General features: G+C 29.3%; 1 protein-coding gene across 1 annotated transcript in view; it reads right to left on the bottom strand.

Moving 5' to 3' along the window:
* LOC100212332 (sister chromatid cohesion protein DCC1) overlaps nucleotides 1–7,087 on the bottom strand; it is a 39,268-nt gene extending 32,181 nt beyond the window's left edge. The window contains exons 1-2 of the mRNA XM_065790487.1: nucleotides 6,950–7,087; nucleotides 1,323–1,481 (exon numbers count right to left, since the gene is read on the bottom strand). Of these exons, the coding sequence (XP_065646559.1) occupies nucleotides 1,323–1,481; nucleotides 6,950–6,957 (167 nt within the window). The 5' untranslated portion in view covers nucleotides 6,958–7,087. The remainder of the gene's footprint in view (nucleotides 1–1,322; nucleotides 1,482–6,949) is intronic.
* Nucleotides 7,088–22,619: the final 15,532 nt, after the last annotated feature.

Below are 22,619 nucleotides of genomic sequence, written 5' to 3'. Positions count from 1 at the left end.
TTTAAAGAAAGGATATGATTTAAAAAAAAATTAAACAATTAAAGAAATTATTAACTTAAATATTAAAGTTCAAAATATTCGATATACTTTTTAAGTGCAATTTATGATTAAATTACTATTTATCTATAATTTATGTACCTTTTAGTTCTTAGTTACCCAATGCAGTGTGTTAGAAGGTTGATAACATAACTGCATTGTAAGCGGCAATGGTGTCTTTAGCAAATGCTAATTATTTTAAATTTGAGATTTCCGCACAAGCAAACAAATACTTTTTCTTCACTACTATTAAACAAACTAAAATTAAAACTCATACTTAGTTTTACTGAGAATTTATTTTTTATTTTATTATATTTATTCTAAAAAACAAAAAACAGAAAGTTATTATACAACAAGTTATTGTAAGAATATGTTTTGTTAAATAAAAAAATATTCATATTTGAAATTTATGTAAATATGTAATATTCCGTTATTTTTATGAAAAAAATCTTATGCTAAACAAAAAAAGAGATTTTTATTTGAAACTTATTAATATTTGATCTTACGATATAAAACTTGATTATCATCAGTGTCTTAATTTCATATAGCCGTTCCTTACATCCGTCGCCATCTTGGGAGGCTAAAACTGGCTTCAAAAAATTTTCCGTATACGCCTATCCAGGAACATTTTGAGATCGATGATTTTAAACTCTAGTAACTTGGCGTAAATGTGGTAAAACTCACGAAAACCTGGAATTTCTGAGTAAAATGCAACATTTTTTGATAAAAAAAATATATTTTGAATTACTCAAAACACAATAATGTGTTTTGTGGTTCATGTATTTGTTTTTTATGAACCATCTCCTACTGAAGCATTATAACTCAGATCCTGCAATCTGCTATCTTTTTACCAGATGCAAAAATTCAGTAATGAAAATAAAGATAAAAATCAGATGATGAAATATCTGATGATTGATTTTTATTAATAACTTGTTTGTTTAAACTGTAAATGTAAAATTTACTAATAGAAATACAAAAAGCAATTAAAAAAATCCTTGTTTAGTTTTTTGGTAAGCAGCAAAAAAAGCGGTAAAAGCGATAAAAACGGTAAAAAGTGATAAATGCAGTAAAAAGCGATAAATGCGGTAAAAAGTGATAAATGCAGAAAATTTGCGCATTACACATTTTTACACAAAATTACCGCTGTAATTATGCATTATTACGCATTTTTATCGACGGTGCAGTAACGGTGATGCTTAATATATATATATATATATATATATATAACATAAAAATATCTTTACTTTATATTAAGACTTTCTATTAGTTATTAATAAGAAACTCACTTGTCGCCTTCCTTTAACTCTTTAATTAACTCATTTGACAACTCTATAAGCTTATAATCTTCTTTCATCCATGTAGTTGAGTAATATAGACTTTGAATTGATCCTTTTCTTTGAATCACACCTGCGATATCTGCAAGTTCATTTACTTCAGCCAAAGACCTAGATAAAAACATAAATATTTAATAAACTTCATATAATATATATATATATATATATATATATATATATATATATATATATATATATATATATATATATATACATATTTAAAGAAAGAGATGCAACTTTACAACAATGGGAGAGAGACTCAAGCTTAGCAAATAAAGCAGGTCTAACTGTGTTAACAATGCATTTTTTGACCATGTCTAAAAGAGAAAAAGCATGATTAGAAGAACCAGCCCAAATATGACGACAGTATTTCATACAGAGACAAATAAAAGATTGATAGAGGTAAAAAATGGAATCGGGAGTAAGATACACAATTGAAGTTGATTGTATATATGGTTTCCATAAGCAGGACTTGTAATAAAGAAAATCGTCAAGCGTGTTATATCGCGCTCATAAAATTAGAATATGTTTTCATTGAGCGTGATTATGTGCGCTCGAGATAATGTCGGCGAGCGCGATCATGAAAATTGCTGAAGGCGATGCTCATAAAAAGCTTTTTATTTTTTTTTCATCTTTTTTTATTTGTTACATAATTCTTTCGTCAAAAAATGTTTGAATTAGTATCACACTCATAAAACTACTTCAACGAAGTAGAGATTTATACTTCCAAACTTTTTGTATATTGTCAGATTTTATTTTTAACTATTTATGTTATAAAAAAATAATATCAAACAAAAACGCAACTTCTTATTGATTTAGTATTGAAGTATAATTTAGTGACTTAGTTTTGCTTTGTTGTTTTGATATAAGTATTTTAAAATGTTACGCTGTAAACTTAATTAACGGTTAATGGTTTTTATATTTCTTGATATTTTCTATTCAAATTAATTATTTAATTTTTTTCTAAAATTTCTTTTTTAAATTACGTTTTTTTATTTTAAAATAATAACACAAGAATAATTTGAAATAATAATAAATAAGAATAATAACTTTCCATTTAATAAATATTGACATCATTACTTTGTTTCCTTTTCGAATGTCCTTGATTGCGAACATTCTAAACAACAGAATCGTTTTAAATTTGAGTTAAAATAAATAATAGTTAATAAAAAACCTATACTATGAACAAAAACTAATTTTAAAAATTACTCTATTATTAATATTTATTTTTATTACAAACGATGCGTGGAATATTACAAACAATAAATCAAATAAATCTTACTTGATATTTTAACAAGATTAAAAATACTGTGCAGTTTCAATTTTGTTATAATGGTTTTCTAATTTTCTATTCTTATTTTATTTCCCCATTTTTGTATTCACATTGTGTTTCCACGTGCACATTTCATTATTGAAATTAGTGACTATTAACAACTTCAAACTGCTCATTCATTACATTAGTGCAAAAGAGAACAACGTTGTGCTTTTTATATTTTATATCAATGCTTTGATAACAGAATATCTTTAATAAAAAATCTTTTTTAAATATTTTATGAAAATAAAAAAATAATCCCGAACTATTGGACGAGCGTTTATTTTATACGCTCGTTATGAGCTGAAGAAGCGTTGTTTATCGCGCCTAGAACGTTTGAAAATACTGTTGACGGGCGCGTTTTACAAGCGGAGCGCGATTGCGCTCGCTTCATCGCAAGCCCTGCATAAGAGGTGAGTAGTGAACAGTAATCCAAGAAGACATAAAGAAGAGGACTCAGTGAGAGTGAGATTCAGAGAGAAGCCATTCATTACTTCCTGTGAAAACTTAATAAAGGAATTTCAACAATGTTGTGATTGTTGTTTGTAGTTAGTTTTGTTGGAGTTAAATTTACAAGCAACTGCAAGCCCCAATCTATTACAGAAGTGAGATCAGATCCAAGATCGGCTGCATGTTTTAAGCAATCAAAAATAGAAGACTTTTTTTCAAGACAGGAATGTAAAGTTAACTCAGCATATAGAGCAAAGTAATGTAGTTAAGAAACAAAACAGGACCAAAAGTAGAACCCTGAGGTACCCCAGAAAATACTGCAAATGAAGAGGAGTGTTGGCATTCAATGATTGTTATAATAAAGAGGTTAAAAAGAAACGATTTAATAATTACAAAAAATTTTTCCAGATATACCATATGAAGCAAGCTTATGGAGAAGACTAACATGCCAAACTTTATTGAAAGTTTTAGATATGTCAAGAGTAACAGGCCTTCTCTTGCGACCTTCATCTAACGTATGATAGAATCTTTTAGTCACAGCAATTAGCCAAAGATGTAGTCAAGACAGTAAAGCCCAAAATCAAAAGACATTTGCACTCAAGACCAAGACCAAGACTGAATGCTTTAAGACCAAGAACCGAGACATCAAAAAATCAACCCAGGACCAAGACCAAGACTTTTTGTTGGACAAGGTTCTAACTAATTTTTTTTTTATATTAGGAGAATAGGAAATCTTTTTTTCTTTTTTTTAATATCTAAATAAAAATATTTATATACTTAATTTTTATTTATTAATGCATTTTTATACATCAATCAAAAACAGAATACATAAACAAATAAAAAAATAATAATATAAATAATTTTAATCAAACATAAAAAAATTAAGATTTTTTTAAAACTCTCCTAACATAGTTAGAACCTTGTCAAACCAATGCGATGAACTCTCATTGATAGCAGGAAGTTGCGGCGATCTACGGCTTGTTACTAATAACTAATCCATTCATTGAGTTGATATTTTTCGTAAGAATCAAGAAAGTAAAAGACAGTAGTGGTCTGAGACCAATATCAATAATCTAGGCTTTCAAGACCAAGACTTTAGGCTCTAAGACCAATACCAATACCAAGACAGTTAAATATGAGTCTCAAGGCGTCTCGAGACCAAGACTTATGTCTCGAGACCTACATCTCTGCAATTAGCTACTCAGCCATAGAACAAATTGACCAAAAACCATATTGGTGGTAAGACAGTCATTTGACTCAGGATGAAATGCTAAAAACTTGTTAATCTAAGACTCAAATACCTTACTAATAATAAAGAGAAGACTAATCATATGATAGTTAGATGACTCAGAATATTCTCCAGAATTTTTAAAACTTGAAACCACAGATGCCATTTTCCAGCAGGCGTGAAAACAAGATTCAGTCAACCACTTATTAAATAGTTTAGAGGGAATTGAAGAGAGTTTTGGAGAACACTTTTGTATGACTATGACAGTAATGTTGTATGAACCACAAGCCGTAGAAGAGTTTAATGGAGATATGACTTTAGCAACTGAAGCTGGAATGATTTAAATGTCTGACGATAGGTTAACCTATTTAATTAGAAGGGAAGGAAGAACATGACCATTTAAGCAATGAATTAAAAAGATGAATTAAAAGAAAAAAATAAGAATTAAAAGAAAAAAAGAAAAAGTTCTCAAGAGAGTCGTTTTTTGAGATAGCAGCTGCAAAAGAAGGTGAAAACCATGGAGTAGATTGAGGCTTGACTTGGAACCAATGAGTAGAAAAAAAAGCTTTTATACCTGAGTAGATCCAGGTTATGTAAGAGGCGCATTTATCAGCAAAGAAAGAAAAGACATTAGCCCAAAAGCCGTCATAAAGAAAATCAGAAAAAGAATTGCAGTCAGCTTTAAGGTAGTAATAAGTAGTACCATAATAGGGTGAGTCTGAAAAAGAAGTACATGATGAAAGATTTAAAGAGATCATTGCATGGTCGGAACCACCTAAAGGCGAACAAGGAGAAACTGAACACAAGCTAGGGTCAACATTAATCATTAACCCTAATCATTTACCTTTACTCCTTAATTTGTATCTTGACAGAGTCAAGATACAAATTAAGGAGTGAAGGTAATCATGAGTGAATCATTTACCTTCACTCCTTAATTTGTATCTTGACAGAGTCAAGATACAAATTAAGGAGTGAAGGTAAATGATTAGGGTTATCTTAAAAACAAGTTACAAAGTTATCTGAACAAAACTATCTAGGTAAGAGATTGAAAAATACAGAAGTTTATGGACTTGACTGCTGGTAGGGTCAGTGGTGTTATAGCCAAGCCATTTAATGCGATACCCATTAAAGTTACTAATAACAACAGTATTGGCAAGATTGAAAAAGTGTTGAATTGAGAAGAAAGAGAACAATATAGAATAAAAAGAAAAGTGATAGAGTGAAGAGGTGCTAAAAGGAAGCACATAAAAGAATGGTCAGAGGATTTAAACCTGATTTCTTGACAAATGGGTGAATTGATGCATAAGTATACGTCCAGCGCTAAGAAAGTGACCACTGGAGTCTTTGCGAATCAAAAGATAGTACCCAACAATACTGAAATCTGAAGAAGCAACATCTTACAAAGAGCAAGCAAGTTTGGTCAATATAGGAAGAAGTAAGATTCAAATGATGGAAAGCTACTTTCAAGACCACGATTATTAGTGAAATATATATTGAAACAGCTTGGTGGCGGTGATGGTTGATGGTAAAATACACTAACATATTTGACATAGATTTAAAAATTTAACTAAATTTGCGAGAACTATATAATATTTATCATAAAAAAATGAATAGCCTATAATAAAACGATAGAACTTTATAGTGGGTTAACAATTGCAGAAGTTTCAATAAGAGTTATTGAAAATAGAATAAGAAACACTGTGTGCAGTGGCATGTTGTTTAAAATCAGGTTGTAAAGAGAAATAGTTTTGATTTAGTTGATTCAGGAGGCTAAAACAATGAAGGTAAAATATAGGTATAATATTATTTATTATTTGAGGTTAAGAGAATCCAGTTTTAATAACTTATTTACTTTTGTTTAAAGCAATATTGAAGCCTTTTTAAAAATATAATGGCAGTTAAATCATATCAGGTTGTATTTCATATACTAATTTTAACTAGTTTTTTACTAGTTTTTTTCCTAATTAGGTTTCAGAATACATTTACCTAGAGAATACAATATCCTTAAATTTTTTCAGAATAACAGTATTTATTTAGTAAAATATTTTTATTTTTTTAAAGTATATTAATTTATTTTAAATTTTTCAGCCAGCTTAACCATGAGGACTATATAAAAAAAAATTGCTATTATTTATATATTCCTCATTCAGTTTTTTATAAGCCTTATAAAAAATTGAAAATAAATAATCCTTGTGATTAAAGCTCTTAATATCTTTAACTATTGTCGTAAATGTTATTTTCTTTTCTTTCTTTTTTTCTTTTTTTTTTATAAACAAGTTTTATTATTTATCTATACTACTAATTTATAAAAATGAGTAAATATTAAAATTAAAAGTAAATATTAAAATTAAATATTAGAAAATAAAAATTATTCAACTCAATTCTTTAAGAATAGTTTTTCAATGAGAGAATTTTTGAAGTTGAATAACAATTGTCACTAGTAAAAAGTTACAACGAGACAAAATTAAAAAGTATTTTTCGTTAAAAACAATTAAGAGAGTTTTACAAATCTAAAGACTTTATAATTTCAGATTATGCATCTCATGTATGATAAAACTACTGTTGATAATATTTAATAAAAATCATAACCTTTTCATTCCCGCCAATTTTTTAATATGCTACATAAACGGTCAACGAAAACTTTAGCATTTATATATTTAATTATAAATTAAACTCAAATTATTCAGAGAAAGTAAAAACTATTTATTACTATTTATTAGTAAGTTAACGCTTATTTCCTGCACTGGATTTAGGGGGTGCGAGAACGTTCGGCAAATAAATTGGGGAGAAAAATTTTGTTATACCACATGTTGTAATTTTGTAAAATATGTAAAACTTTGAAAATTTAAAAAAAAATTATGTAAATAAAACATTCTTTTTTATAATTTATATAAACTAAACGTTTTATTACAATCTGTTATTTTTAAATTTGATTTTTTATTATTTTGTAATTTATCAACAAATTTCCCAACAGGAAATTTTTTGCACAAGTTCGACAAGGTCGGCAAAACTTAATGAAACACATGTCAGAGAAACATAAAAAAAGTATTTTAAAAGCAATAGAAAAGCTTCTTAAAGAACAAGAAAATAGCTTTGCAATAACTACGCGTGCTAATATGAAAATAATCACAAACTCAAAAAAATTGAAAGTGACTTAAATAACAACAAAATAAAAACAAAGAATATGCAAAAAACTATTGAAGTATTTAAAGATAAGTATTTAAATTTCCGAGAGCATATTGTGATAAGAAAATATCCAAAACTAACAAACGTTGAGGACGTTTAAGACTCCAAGTTATTATCATTAAAAAGGATACACAGACCAGGTTCAATAAAAACAAGAAAAAGCAAACAGTTGTTTAAAAGCTATTAAATTAAATAACAAAATTATCTCAAACAGTCTCTCTAACAGTCAAGTCACTTGTATTGCTATTTATTACTAACTTACAAATTTTTATCGCCAAAACTTTATAAAATCTTTATTTATTTTGCTTGCAACTCGAGCAGGGCCGCCTAGAAGAAGGGGCAAAAGGAGCATACGTGCCACGGGCGCCAAGATATTTGGGGTGTCAGAAGATAAAAGACTATAAAAAGTCATAATGAAATTTTAAACGAAATTGGACGAAAGACATAAATAATCGTAATGGGATTTTAATAAAAAAAGTAATATAACTGTTTTTATGGATGAGGTTATGAAATTTACTTGGTGATGCGCTTATTAACTTAGTATGTTTATATTACCAAAGATTTAAAGTTTTTAATAATTAATTTCAATAATAAATTATTAAAGAAAAAAAAATTATAAAAAAAAAAAAAAAAAAAAATAATTAAAAAAAATTTATTTAAAAGTATAATTTAACCGGAATTTTGACACATTGGAATTTTGACACAGAGAAACGCTATTAAAGAATTTAAAAGGTCGTTAAAAACCAATTTAAAAAAAGATGGTTTACACTTTCTTACTTCACTTAGTATATAATTTAAAAAATGACCTGTTTAAACCCAAATAATTAAAGGTTACCCAGAGCGTCAGCACTTTTTAAAAAACTGTCTTGTAAACCGTTGAAATCAGCGCAGGATGTAATTGATGTCAGATCAGGTTATCCTTCAGTCAGATCAGGTTATCCTTCAGTCAGATCAGGTTATCCTGCTACTGGTAACATGTAACCCAGTACAATCTGCTTCATGTCCTGCTGCCTTGTAGGATACGCCTTTTTAGGCAAAGGCTAGGAGATGCCAACTTCGACTTAAAACACCCCCTGCCCTGGGGCTCTTGGTTGAGTAAAGGCTAGAGATGGTGTCTCGATAAAAATACTCATCTTGGGCAGATGTTGAATGCATCCGCCTACTGTCTTCTAGAAAGCCTCCTAGGCAAAGACTTAAGGGGTAAACAGATTCTATCTGTTGACCAGCCTCTCACCCCTTCTTCATCTATTAGGCTAGCGCAAATGTATTTTTAATACATTGTTTCCAGTTTAGGATGTTGAATGCTGGATCTTCTTGACTCAATGCATGGGTTTTGCTTGTGTCTCTGTTTTTATGACTAGGCAACTCATTCTATTATCTCCTAATGAGGGTACAGCTCTAAAACTCAGTTTTATGGTTCTGAGGCCAGCTGGTAGTCAGGCCACATTTGGAGCCCTTTGTTACAGCTTAGGGTTTATTAGTAGTAATGAGGCAATTGCTTGGGCTATTAAACGGTGTTCTGAGTACTATCTATGCTTTGAGTCAAGTTCTTCAATCTAATTTAAAAATGAATAAAGTACCAAAAACTATAAAAAACAAAAAGCCATCATCATCACCAAGTTCTCTAAACCTATCATTCACTAATATTCGTGGTCTTCAAAGTAACTTTTCTTCTGTTGAGTCTTATCTCTTGCAAAGTTCACCAGACCTACTTGCTCTTTGTGAGACTAATTTGAGTTCGGCTGTCTCATCTTGTGATCTTAGTGTTGATGGTTATCTTCCTCTGATTCGTAAAGACTCCAATAGTCACATGCTTGGCCTGGGCATTTACATTCGTAAGAATTCACCTGTTTGTCGTGAAACTAGGTTTGAATCCACAGACTATTCTTTCATGTGCTTTCGTTTAGCACCACTTCACTCTATTGCCTTTCTCTTTGTTCTATATCGCTCTCCTTCATCTCAAGACTGCACTCTTTTTGATGTTATTTCTGATCATATTGACCAAGCCCTCTCTCTTTATCCATCAGCTAATATAGCTGTTGTCGGTGACTTTAATGCTCACCACTCTGAATGGCTTGGCTCTAGTGTCAGTGATTCGGCAGGCATTAAAGCCCACAACTTTCGCCTTTCTTAATCCCTAGCTCAAATAGTCAACTTTCCAACTCACTTTTCTGACAATCCGAATCATTTACCTTCTCTACTCGACTTATGTCTTGTTTCTGATCCTAGTCAGTGTTCAGTTTCTCCACATTCACCCTTAGGTGCTTCTGATCACAGTTTGATCTCTTTAAAACTAATATCTCATTCTTCTTCTTCACCTGAATCCCCCTATTATCGAACCTCTTACAACTACAGTAAAGCTGACTGGGATTCTTTCCGTGAATTTCTTCGTGATGGCCCTTGGGTAGAAATCTTTTGTCTTCCTGTCGACAAATGTGCTTCTTACATAACTTCGTGGATTCAGGCTGGCATTGAATCTTTTGTTCCCTCTCGACGACTCCAGGTCAAGCCTCACTCTCCTCCATGGTTTTCCTCACACTGTGCTCCTGCGATTGCCAATCGAAACCGTTACTTCCATATTTATCAGCAAAACAATTCTCCAGAAAACAGACGTCTGTTTATTACTGCTAGAAACAATTGTAAAAAAGTTTTGTCTAACGCCAAAACCCGCTATTCTCAGATCATGAAATCTCGTATCTCATCTCAAAAATTAGGCTCCCGCGACTTCTGGAGAACTTCAATAATATCAATAATAAGGGCAAATCTTTAATTCCACCTCTCTTTTATGGTTCAGACTTTGTCACCTCACCTAAAGACAAAGCTGAATTGTTTGCTAAAAACTTTTTATCAATATCATCTCTTGATTCCACTAGTTGCGTTCTACCTGATATTGCCAACAAACAGGTTGATTCATTGCTTGACATTCATATCACTCCAGCTTCTGTATCTAAAGTGATTTCCTGCCTAGACTCTTCTACAGCTTGTGGCCCGGACAACATACCTGTTATAGTCTTGCAGAAGTGTTCTCCGGAGTTGTCTATACTTTCAAAACTATTCAACAAGTGCTTATCTGAGTCTTGTTTTCCAGCCTGCTGGAAAGCGGCATCTGTTATCCCTATCTTCAAAAATTCTGGAGAGTTATATGATTCGTCTTACTACCGTCCCATTAGTCTTCTTCCAATCATAAGCAAGGTTTTTGAGTCTCTAATTAACAAACACTTAATTTCTCATCTTGAATCTAATAACTTACTTTCTGACCATCAATATGGATTTCGATCTTCTCGTTCTACAGCTGATTTGCTAACAGTAATAACTGAAAGGTTTTATCGTGCATTAGATAAAGGTGGAGAGGTTAAGGCCATCGCTCTTGACTTTTCTAAAGCTTTTGATAAAGTTTGGCATGCTGGTCTTCTCCATAAGCTTTCTTCTTATGGTGTATCCGGCAACATCTTTAAGATTATTGAATTCTTCCTTTCCAATCGTACTATAAAAGTTGTCCTCAATGGACAGCACTCTTCTTCTTATTCTGTAACTTCAGGGGTTCCTCAAGGTTCTACTCTTGGCTATATACTCTATACTTGGCAATATAGTTTACATTAACCATCTTCCAGATATTCCACACCTAAGGTGGCGTTGTTTGCTGATGATACTACCATTTATTCTTGTCGTGATAAGAAACCAACACCTTCTGATTGCTTGGAGGGGGCATTTGAGCTTGAAAAGGATCTCACTTCTGCTACAGCATGGGGCTCACAGTGGCTGGTGAACTTTAATTCAGATAAAACTCAATTTTTTTCAGCCAATCGTTATCGCAATAATTTAGATCTTCCTATATTTATGAACGGTGATGTACTCGATGAGTCATCTACTCTTCATCTTCTAGGATTAACTCTTACTTCCATTCTTTCTTGGAAACCATATATCAAATCAGTTGCAAAATTAGCATCTGCTAAGGTTGCATCTCTTTATCGAGCTCGTCACTTTCTTACTTCGGATTCTATTCTCTGTCTCTATAAATCTCAAATCAGGCCTTGTATAGAATACTGTTGCCATATCTGGGGCGGTTCTTCCAATGATGCCCTTTCTTTTTTAGACAGGTGCAAAAACGCATTGTAAACATAGTTGGACCTGCTCTTGCAGCCAACCTCCAACCATTATCACATCGTCGTAATGTTGCTTCTCTTTCTCTTTTCTACAAATACTATAATGGGCACTGCTCTAAAAAGATAGTATCTCTTGTGCCATCTACTAAAATTCATTCTCGTGTTACTTGTCATTCAATTAAGTGTCATCCTTTTTCTGTGACTGTTCCTAAGTGCTCCAAAAACGCTTATTCGTCTAGTTTTTTTCCTCGAACATCAGCTCTTTGGAATTCGCTTCCTTCATCTTGCTTTCCTGATTCATATAATTTGCAATCCTTTAAGTCGTCCGTTAATCGTTATCTTGCTCTACAATCTTCATCTTTTTTCTTTCAGTAACTTCCAACTTTAATTAGTGGCTGCCTGCAGCCTTGTTGGAAGCGAAGATGTTTAAAAAAAAAAAAAAAAAAATGATGTATATATATAGTAAGCTCTTTTGTGTTTTTACGATACAACTTCGGCTGCAGAAATGTCAATCTATAAATGTCAGCATATAAAAGCTTTTTTTTTTTGGTTTGCTTTCTTTCATCAATATTAAACTTTTTATGTATAATTTTCATTAATTATAGTAATAAAAAAATAAAAATCTGAGATCTTTTTGTTTTCCTGTTAGGTGGAAGATCTTGTTTTACAGACACCAGACAATCAGCTCAGATTGCCGCTATGAAACTAATTGTAAAACGACCACAGGAAATCGTTGCATCCTAAAGCCATTGCTTTAGCTTCAACGAAAATATTGGCCCATGATTAGCAAATGACTGGTCTTGGTAATGAAATAGAATTTTTTGTAAAGCGAATGATTATATAAAAATTGCAATAAACCTGCTTATGCAATTTTTTTTCGTAAAATTCCCGAACATAAAATCGAAGTAAATACTTTTAACGTTGCGCTTTTCCATGTCATTCAACAAATTCAATTAAAAGTTGGGATTGTAAAAACTGTTTCGTTAAGATTTTCATTTATCTGGTTAAAAGATTAAGAACCGGTAAAAAGTAAAGCTGAAATATAAGACAACTTTATAGAAGATATTTCACATCTTAATAGTTTTAAGTAATCTTTATTTTTTATGCCAGTATCTGTCGCAGAAGGTAAACGACCTTTAAGTAAATAAAAATTGATTTAAAAAAATGATTGTTTGGGCCACTTTAAAACAAGAGATTTAAGAACGTCTATCGGATATATATTTTGAAAATGAATTAGATACAACTCGGTCGTAAGATAACATAATAATAACAATTTTTGGTTCTAAAAAAGCAAAAAAATAAAAAAGAGTGATTTAATATTAATTTTAAAGTATCTGTTTATTAATCCTAAGCAGTGAATCTGTTGCAATAGCGTTATATAATCCAGATTAGATCTAAATTTTCATGAAAATAAGGATGTAAATTAACAGTATTAGAAATAAAAAAAACAGTCATTAACTTGTGTAATTGTACTTGCTTTAAATTTAAAAAAAAGGGTACCTATAGGGGCGTCTAATTGCTACTATGCCCGGGCGTCATGAAAACTCTCGGCGGCTCTGAACTCGAGTAATAGTCAAGGCACTAGAAATACTATTTATTACTAGCTTACTAATTTTTATCTAAATTTTGTCTTTATTTAGATTTTTGTTCTGATTGTATCTTTGATATTTGTCTCCACTGTATCAACATGTACCGCAACATGTATGATTATTTTCCTTCGCACCATAGAAAGCATTTAATTAAATATCTTAATAATTGGACTTATGTTCATTATGAAATGACAGATTCAACTATGTTTATGGTTACTTAAAGTTGATCTAAGTATACCCAACGGGCATTATTGTTAAAAATTACGCTCTGAATGTCTTTTAAAAAGTTTTGTAAACGTTCTTAATTTTAGAAGACATTTAAAAGACGTTCAGAACGTTATTTTAAAAAACAAATGCCCTTTGGGTTGGATTACATTATATTTTAATATATAAAAATATAGTTAAGTTAAATAATTTATTTAACTAAACTATATACTGTTAAACTATATTGATTTAATTTGATTAGAAATGTTTTGAAGTTTTATTATTTTTTTTCTTGAAGGTAGTTTTTAAACAATATCAAGAAAGATAAAAAATTGCGGAAAACAAATGAATGCGGTATTAGGCAATGACTTAAGGCAATTACATAAAACATGACTTATGTATTTCATTAAAGACATTTTAAAAGTTTGATATTTAATTAATAAAACAAAAAATTGCAATAAGCACCCCCGTATTTTGAAAAAATTTTGATGAAGTTATAAGTAAAATTACGAATGAAATTAATCTACATATTTTTTGTCAGAAATTATATATAAAAATAATTTACAAATTTTTTTTTTACAAATTTGTGCCCCTCCACTTCGAAACTCGTGTTGTCAGTCATGTTAACTTAAAATATATTATTCAAGAACAAACTATTACTTTTCCATTTGAAAGCTTTCTTTTTAAATACACATATGAAAAATGTTTTCAACTTGATAGGGAAAATCTAAAATATGATTTGAAGTTGACTAATAGTTTAAGAGCTCATTTTTTTTACAAAACTTTTTCAAATATTTCTAATGTAAAAGTATTCTAAATTATATAGAAAACAAATTTTTTAACTTTTGTATAGCTTTCTAAAGGTCTTCGTGGGGCTCTTTTGAGCGCTGGGCCCGATGCGACAGTATCACTAGCATCACCTTTTACCCAAACATGATGCTAATTTATTATTTATGCTAAAACGCGAAATGAGATTAATCTCATTTAGGAGTTTTATGCAGAAACCTCATGTAGAAATCTCATGTAGGAATGTATAATAGTTCCTACACAATTTATAGAAAACCCTCAGACTAAAATCTATAATTTTAACAGCTGGAAACTTTATCGTACCTTGGAAAAAAAAAATTCAGTTCTCCGTCTCTTTGTATAAAAAATTAATTTGTTTAACAAATTACATATACACATTAGTGACTGTTCCAGACAATATAATTTTTTTAAAAACTAAAGGCAAAAAAAAAAAAATTGTAAGAAAGACGGAGTGAACATCCCACAAAGTACCGCGGAAGTGTTAAACGCCCATCCGAGATACTTTGTGGTAAAATCGTTAGGTCTTCTAGGACCACCTGAACAACTAAAAAAAAAGGGAAAATAGTTATTAATATGTATATTATTTATACAAATATTACATAATATTTTTACTATTTTAATACAATAACAAGATCAGTAAAATAAAGACACTAAAATATTATTTAACAATATTATAATATCAATATAATAAAGATTATTGGCGCCCGCAAGATTTTTTTAATGTTTCAGATATGGCATTTTTACGGAAAGTCAAACTTTAAATTTGTTCATGCCTTTGCCAAATGAGAATGTTTCGCAAAAAATCATGATATGGAGGTCTGAGAACAAAATACCCCAAAACGTTTGCCTCTCCCCTGTCCAAACGTGAGGGCAGTGATGGAGTAGAATTACAAGCGTTACTATCTTATACTAAATTCATATTCATCAATAGATTTTAAATTTTATTCAAAAATGTTGTAAATTTCAAAAGTTGCATCCATAATTTCCGACCCCCATAAAATGAGGGGTTTGTAAATTTTGCATGGTCATAGCTTTTAAACTTTGCAACATTTTTGTATGAAATTTTAGGTCTGTCGATGAGTTTAAATTTAATAAAAGATGTTCAATTTGAAAATTTATCTACATCACTGTCCTCGCGTATCGAGTATTTTTTTGTATTTTTACGTATGAACAAACTTTTTTTGGGTATTTTTGTTTCCTGTCTTCCATCATTGCAATTTAATCATCATTCGGTATAAGCATTAATATATTTAAGTTTAGAATTTTTCATAATGCGCGAAAGATTAGGGTAACCTTAAAAAGCAGCATTTTAAAAAAATTGAGTATTGGAACCCTGTAAATGAGTTTTATACAACAAAATAACAGTAAATTTAAAAAAAATTTATTTTAGGTATACCGCAATACCCGTTTATTTTTTACGGGTCTCTAATAATAAAGCACTCCTAAATCAAATTTTTAATTAAATTTTAATTAAACTCGGTGTTATTTTATTAAATAGATTATATAGACATTTATATTATATTATTATATAGACATTTATATTATATTATTATATAGACATTTAGTAATTTTAAAGTTGAACCATTTTCCTTGGTCCCTTGAAGGTTCGAGTTATCAGGAATTCAACTATAATTTACCTATTAAGTTTTATACATATAAAAAATATAGCAAAAAGCATTTGCTAAAAATATAATATTTTTTGTATTAAAAAGTTGAAAATACTTTTAAATCTGAATTCAATAGTTTAAACAAGGTTTATTTAGAAACATACCTGTCAATCTTTAGTTTACTGAACTAATAAATTTAAATTAGAAAGTTAATTTTCGTTTTTTGGTACAAAAAAGATTTTTATTACAGAGAAAATTTTTTAAAATATAACGGCGTTTCCTTGTAATTTGAAATGTTGGTTGGTTTATATTTTGAGTATTTGAAGTCACCGCATATATTTAAACCTGAATATTAATTTTTTTCAAAATATATAGGAGTAATTTATTGAATCTACAATTTGCTTGTTCTTTTCCTCACTACAACCTTCTACTCTGTAGATACACCTAAAAAAATAAATTTCAGAAACTGTATAAACCAAGCGCCATATAAATATATATATATATATATATATATATATATATATATATATATATATATATATATATATATATATATATATATATATATATATATATATATATATATATATATATATATATATATATATATATAATAATTTTATATATATATATATAAAAATCGCTGAGAGAAAATCAATTTAAAAAACGAAAATCAATATTAAAAAATAAAAAATTATTCAAAATAGTTATGTATATCAGCGACTAGGTTTAAAACTCCTTTTTTAAAAATGTTTCTTTATATTTATATTTCTTTTTTTCGTTTTGATTAATTATTAATAACCTCTCGTTTACAAGCAAGCGTTTAACTTTATATTCAAACTTTTTAAGTAAAAACTTTACACTTAAAACATTATTTTTCAAAAAAACTTTTCATTCTTTTAAAATATATTTCTAACACAAGAGTTTCCAATCAAATATAGCCAAACTCTTTGTTGCCCGCGTTGGCCCCGTATTTAAACAAAATAAATTTCAAAGTATTAAAACGAGGATATTCCGTTGGATAAATTTGATCCAAAACATCTAATAAAAACAAAATTAGAGGCTGCACCTTTTCGCATTTATACATCATATAATATATGGTTTCGTCTTTAGTTTTGCACTGCGGACATAATTTGTCATTTCTTAATTTTGTAATAAAACTATTTTCATTAGTTGGTAATAGAAAATGCGCAACTTTAAAAAACATTTCATTTGCTTTGTTATTTGTGTTTCTTTTGTTAATATTTAGAAAAAAAGATTTCCATTCGTTTTTACTGACCGTTTGCATACTTTGGCAACCTTTAGATGCCCAGCGATTATACTTATAAGCTATAATTTTTTTCGGATTGTTTTGAATTTTATAAAGTTTCGAGACTGTGAGTCTTTTATACTCACACTTTTCTTTTTTCTTTAATATATAAAAAGGTACTTTTTTTAAACCATATTTTTGTCCTTCGTTTAATATTTTATTTATCCAATTTTTTGGGAGTTTTGTTATAATATAGTAGTTATATTAGTATCTCTTCTATTTCAACTACTGGCACCCTGTCATCTTGTATAATTTTACAAAAGCTGGATTTGAAACCAACCAACCAAAATTTTTTGTAAACGCTATGTATTTTAGTGAAAACCGAGCAGTGAACGAGATGAATAATAAATTAAAAAAGAGTTTAGCAGAGTGAGATAAAAGTACAAAAGAACAGATGTCCAGTGGAAAGCAAAGAGCCTCAAAGTAGAAAAATACTTAAAAACTGATCTAAGTAAAATGTTGTAAAAATAAACAAGAACAATAAACAATAGTCGAGGAAAGGAAGTAGAGTCATTAATTGTTGTGCTACTAAATTGTCGTTAGTGTCAAGCGTAAGTGTGATGTATAGGCAGTATCAGTGATGGAGCAGAATTATTTGTTTTATAAGTTGTTATCATGTAGTCTGTATTATTAGGGTGATAAACATACATTATCGATTTAAGTGTGTCATATACGTCTCGAGTACAGTATGGATTCGCGCCTAATGGTACAATATGAACACAAGAAGACCTCCAACAAGTAACATTTTGAGTGGAACGATGGAGTTATAAATCAGTAATCAATTTTATAATTAATTTATAATCAATTTTCTTTTTCTATTTTTAATAAATCGTTTTATTATCTTTTTAAAATCGGCTAAGATTGCTTGTGGGTTTGTATATTTTTTAAAATCTTTTTTTAATACCGAAATTGGGCTATTTGGAAAAAAATATAAATATTAGTTAAGTTAGCTTGTTTTATATTAAATTACAATCGTTAAAATCAGAACTAATTTCAAGCTATACTTATGTTTAAGGCTTGACAAATTAAATTTTAAATTAAGGAGTAGAGTCATCTTTCATCGCTCTTTCAAATAACTCCGACAATGTCGGGGTTATTTAGAAAGACGACAAAAAAAGTCGGGGCCCGACATCGGGGTAATTTAGAAACGCAGAACTATATGATTTGCTTTTCGTCAAAATATCAATGTTTTTAAATAAATCAACAAAGAATGGTATTAAATTTTGTCCTTATGAAGTTTTACGAATATTTTACATATTATACTCATATAATTTCAGCTAATGTAATATAAAATAAACCAAAATTCTAATAAAAACAACGTATATTTAAACGTACATGTAAAAAAATGTGACAATTGAAAGTTTAGTCTAATATTGAAATGTTTGATTCTCTTTTAAAAAATACCTTACCTTCTTTACCAAGCAAATAAAATAACCGTCCCTACTTTCACTTAGATGAGCTTGTTTAACTATCATATCTTTTTTTAAAAAACCACTGTGTTCTTTTTGTGGCAAAAAAAATCTTACTCCTTATAGTTTTTCTTTAAAAAAATTGCCCCGATAGATGCTGCATTCAAAATCATTAATGATAACAACAGAGAGTGAGTTTTGGAAATTTTTTTTTTCAAATAACAGTTTCACCAATGCAATATATTTTAGTTTCTTTAAAGTTACCAGCTTCTCTGAGCTTTTATAAAGACTTTTAGTCTTTATAAAAGTCTTTTTTTATACTGTTGAATGATGATAATCTTACTCTTCTATTTTGGGAGTGCAAAAAATTTTTTGCTAGGACCAGCTATCTCTCCTATAATGTCAAAGAAGCAGTTGCATTTTCAGATATTTTTTCTCATGCAAAGTTTGATTTTTCTTTAATTTTTGCCTTCTTCAGACTAATGGAAGATATTTGAGACAAGATATAGGTAGCGTTTTTGATGGTGGTTTGTTTTTTACTTTATAAAATAACGACGGGGTGGCATCTCGCCTCACTTCGAGCACTGTGTGTATATATATATATATATATATATATATATATATATATATATATATATATATATATATATATATATATATATATATACACACAGTGCTCGAAGTGAGGCGAGATGCCACCCCGTCGTTATTTTATAAAGTACAAACCAACCAACCATCACAAACGCTACCTATATCTTGTCTCAAATATATTCCATTAGTCTGAAGAAGGCAAAAATTAAAGAAAAATCAAACTTTGCATGAGAAAAAATATCTGAAAATGCAACTGCTTCTTTGACATTATAGGAGAGATAGCTGGTCCTAGCAAAAAATTTTTTGCACTCCCAAAATAGAAGAGTAAGATTATCATCATTCAACAGTATAAAAAAAGACTTTTATAAAGACTAAAAGTCTTTATAAAAGCTCAGAGAAGCTGGTAACTTTAAAGAAACTAAAATATATTGCATTGGTGAAACTGTTATTTGAAAAAAAAAATTTCCAAAACTCACTCTCTGTTGTTATCATTAATGATTTTGAATGCAGCATCTATCGGGGCAATTTTTTTAAAGAAAAACTATAAGGAGTAAGATTTTTTTTGCCACAAAAAGAACACAGTGGTTTTTTAAAAAAAGATATGATAGTTAAACAAGCTCATCTAAGTGAAAGTAGGGACGGTTATTTTATTTGCTTGGTAAAGAAGGTAAGGTATTTTTTAAAAGAGAATCAAACATTTCAATATTAGACTAAACTTTCAATTGTCACATTTTTTTACATGTACGTTTAAATATACGTTGTTTTTATTAGAATTTTGGTTTATTTTATATTACATTAGCTGAAATTATATGAGTATAATATGTAAAATATTCGTAAAACTTCATAAGGACAAAATTTAATACCATTCTTTGTTGATTTATTTAAAAACATTGATATTTTGACGAAAAGCAAATCATATAGTTCTGCGTTTCTAAATTACCCCGATGTCGGGCCCCGACTTTTTTTGTCGTCTTTCTAAATAACCCCGACATTGTCGGAGTTATTTGAAAGAGCGATGAAAGATGACTCTACTCCTTAATTTAAAATTTAATTTGTCAAGCCTTAAACATAAGTATAGCTTGAAATTAGTTCTGATTTTAACGATTGTAATTTAATATAAAACAAGCTAACTTAACTAATATTTATATTTTTTTCCAAATAGCCCAATTTCGGTATTAAAAAAAGATTTTAAAAAATATACAAACCCACAAGCAATCTTAGCCGATTTTAAAAAGATAATAAAACGATTTATTAAAAATAGAAAAAGAAAATTGATTATAAATTAATTATAAAATTGATTACTGATTTATAACTCCATCGTTCCACTCAAAATGTTACTTGTTGGAGGTCTTCTTGTGTTCATATTGTACCATTAGGCGCGAATCCATACTGTACTCGAGACGTATATGACACACTTAAATCGATAATGTATGTTTATCACCCTAATAATACAGACTACATGATAACAACTTATAAAACAAATAATTCTGCTCCATCACTGATACTGCCTATACATCACACTTACGCTTGACACTAACGACAATTTAGTAGCACAACAATTAATGACTCTACTTCCTTTCCTCGACTATTGTTTATTGTTCTTGTTTATTTTTACAACATTTTACTTAGATCAGTTTTTAAGTATTTTTCTACTTTGAGGCTCTTTGCTTTCCACTGGACATCTGTTCTTTTGTACTTTTATCTCACTCTGCTAAACTCTTTTTTAATTTATTATTCATCTCGTTCACTGCTCGGTTTTCACTAAAATACATAGCGTTTACAAAAAATTTTGGTTGGTTGGTTTCAAATCCAGCTTTTGTAAAATTATACAAGATGACAGGGTGCCAGTAGTTGAAATAGAAGAGATACTAATATAACTACTATATTATAACAAAACTCCCAAAAAATTGGATAAATAAAATATTAAACGAAGGACAAAAATATGGTTTAAAAAAAGTACCTTTTTATATATTAAAGAAAAAAGAAAAGTGTGAGTATAAAAGACTCACAGTCTCGAAACTTTATAAAATTCAAAACAATCCGAAAAAAATTATAGCTTATAAGTATAATCGCTGGGCATCTAAAGGTTGCCAAAGTATGCAAACGGTCAGTAAAAACGAATGGAAATCTTTTTTTCTAAATATTAACAAAAGAAACACAAATAACAAAGCAAATGAAATGTTTTTTAAAGTTGCGCATTTTCTATTACCAACTAATGAAAATAGTTTTATTACAAAATTAAGAAATGACAAATTATGTCCGCAGTGCAAAACTAAAGACGAAACCATATATTATATGATGTATAAATGCGAAAAGGTGCAGCCTCTAATTTTGTTTTTATTAGATGTTTTGGATCAAATTTATCCAACGGAATATCCTCGTTTTAATACTTTGAAATTTATTTTGTTTAAATACGGGGCCAACGCGGGCAACAAAGAGTTTGGCTATATTTGATTGGAAACTCTTGTGTTAGAAATATATTTTAAAAGAATGAAAAGTTTTTTTGAAAAATAATGTTTTAAGTGTAAAGTTTTTACTTAAAAAGTTTGAATATAAAGTTAAACGCTTGCTTGTAAACGAGAGGTTATTAATAATTAATCAAAACGAAAAAAAGAAATATAAATATAAAGAAACATTTTTAAAAAAGGAGTTTTAAACCTAGTCGCTGATATACATAACTATTTTGAATAATTTTTTATTTTTTAATATTGATTTTCGTTTTTTAAATTGATTTTCTCTCAGCGATTTTTATTACTAATATATTTTTATTACCTATATATAAGTCAGAAAGATTTCCGTGTACAACTTTTATAAACAAACGAGTATGAGCCATGAAATTAAAAATAATGACAGAATAAGTTTAAAACTAATCGATAACACACGGAACTATCTAAAATAGTTCTGATAGAATTTTAATTTTTGTCTTTCTTTTCCTTTTTATTTTCTTTTTTTTATACATGTGTGGAAGTTTTTTTTTTAGTCCATAAAGGACATCTTTGTAAAACTTTTTTTATTTTTACTTTTCGTTTTATATTTTACGTTACCTTGTTACCTACGTTACCTTGTTACCTACGTTACTTTGTATACATATGAGGGCATCAATAAGGCAAATAGCCAGACGTAATAAAATGCAATACATTCCATCGTTCTTCTATCGATCTATAATTCCATCGTTCATCGGACAATAAAGTTACTTGAGGAGAAGTTCATATCAAGTGAACTCTTCAAGTTTTTGTCGGTTCGACTAATAGTACTATTGCACCTTCTAACATCGCGTGCAGTTCCTCTCCGCTTCACTATGCTATCTTTCTAACACGACAACTTCTGTCTTTCACTGTGATATACCTTCGTTCTTCCCAAACTCACTTTACTCTTGGTCTGTAGAGCAGATAATGACACTCCTTAAGGAGCGAAACTTGTCTTTGCGGGCCTCGGTAATGTGGCCTCCACAAGC

This window comes from Hydra vulgaris, chromosome 02 (assembly GCF_038396675.1).
Source record: "Hydra vulgaris chromosome 02, alternate assembly HydraT2T_AEP".
NCBI lineage: Eukaryota > Metazoa > Cnidaria > Hydrozoa > Anthoathecata > Hydridae > Hydra > Hydra vulgaris.
The sequence above is the reverse complement of the archived record's forward strand: the minus strand, read 5'-3'. Positions and strand labels throughout refer to the sequence as shown.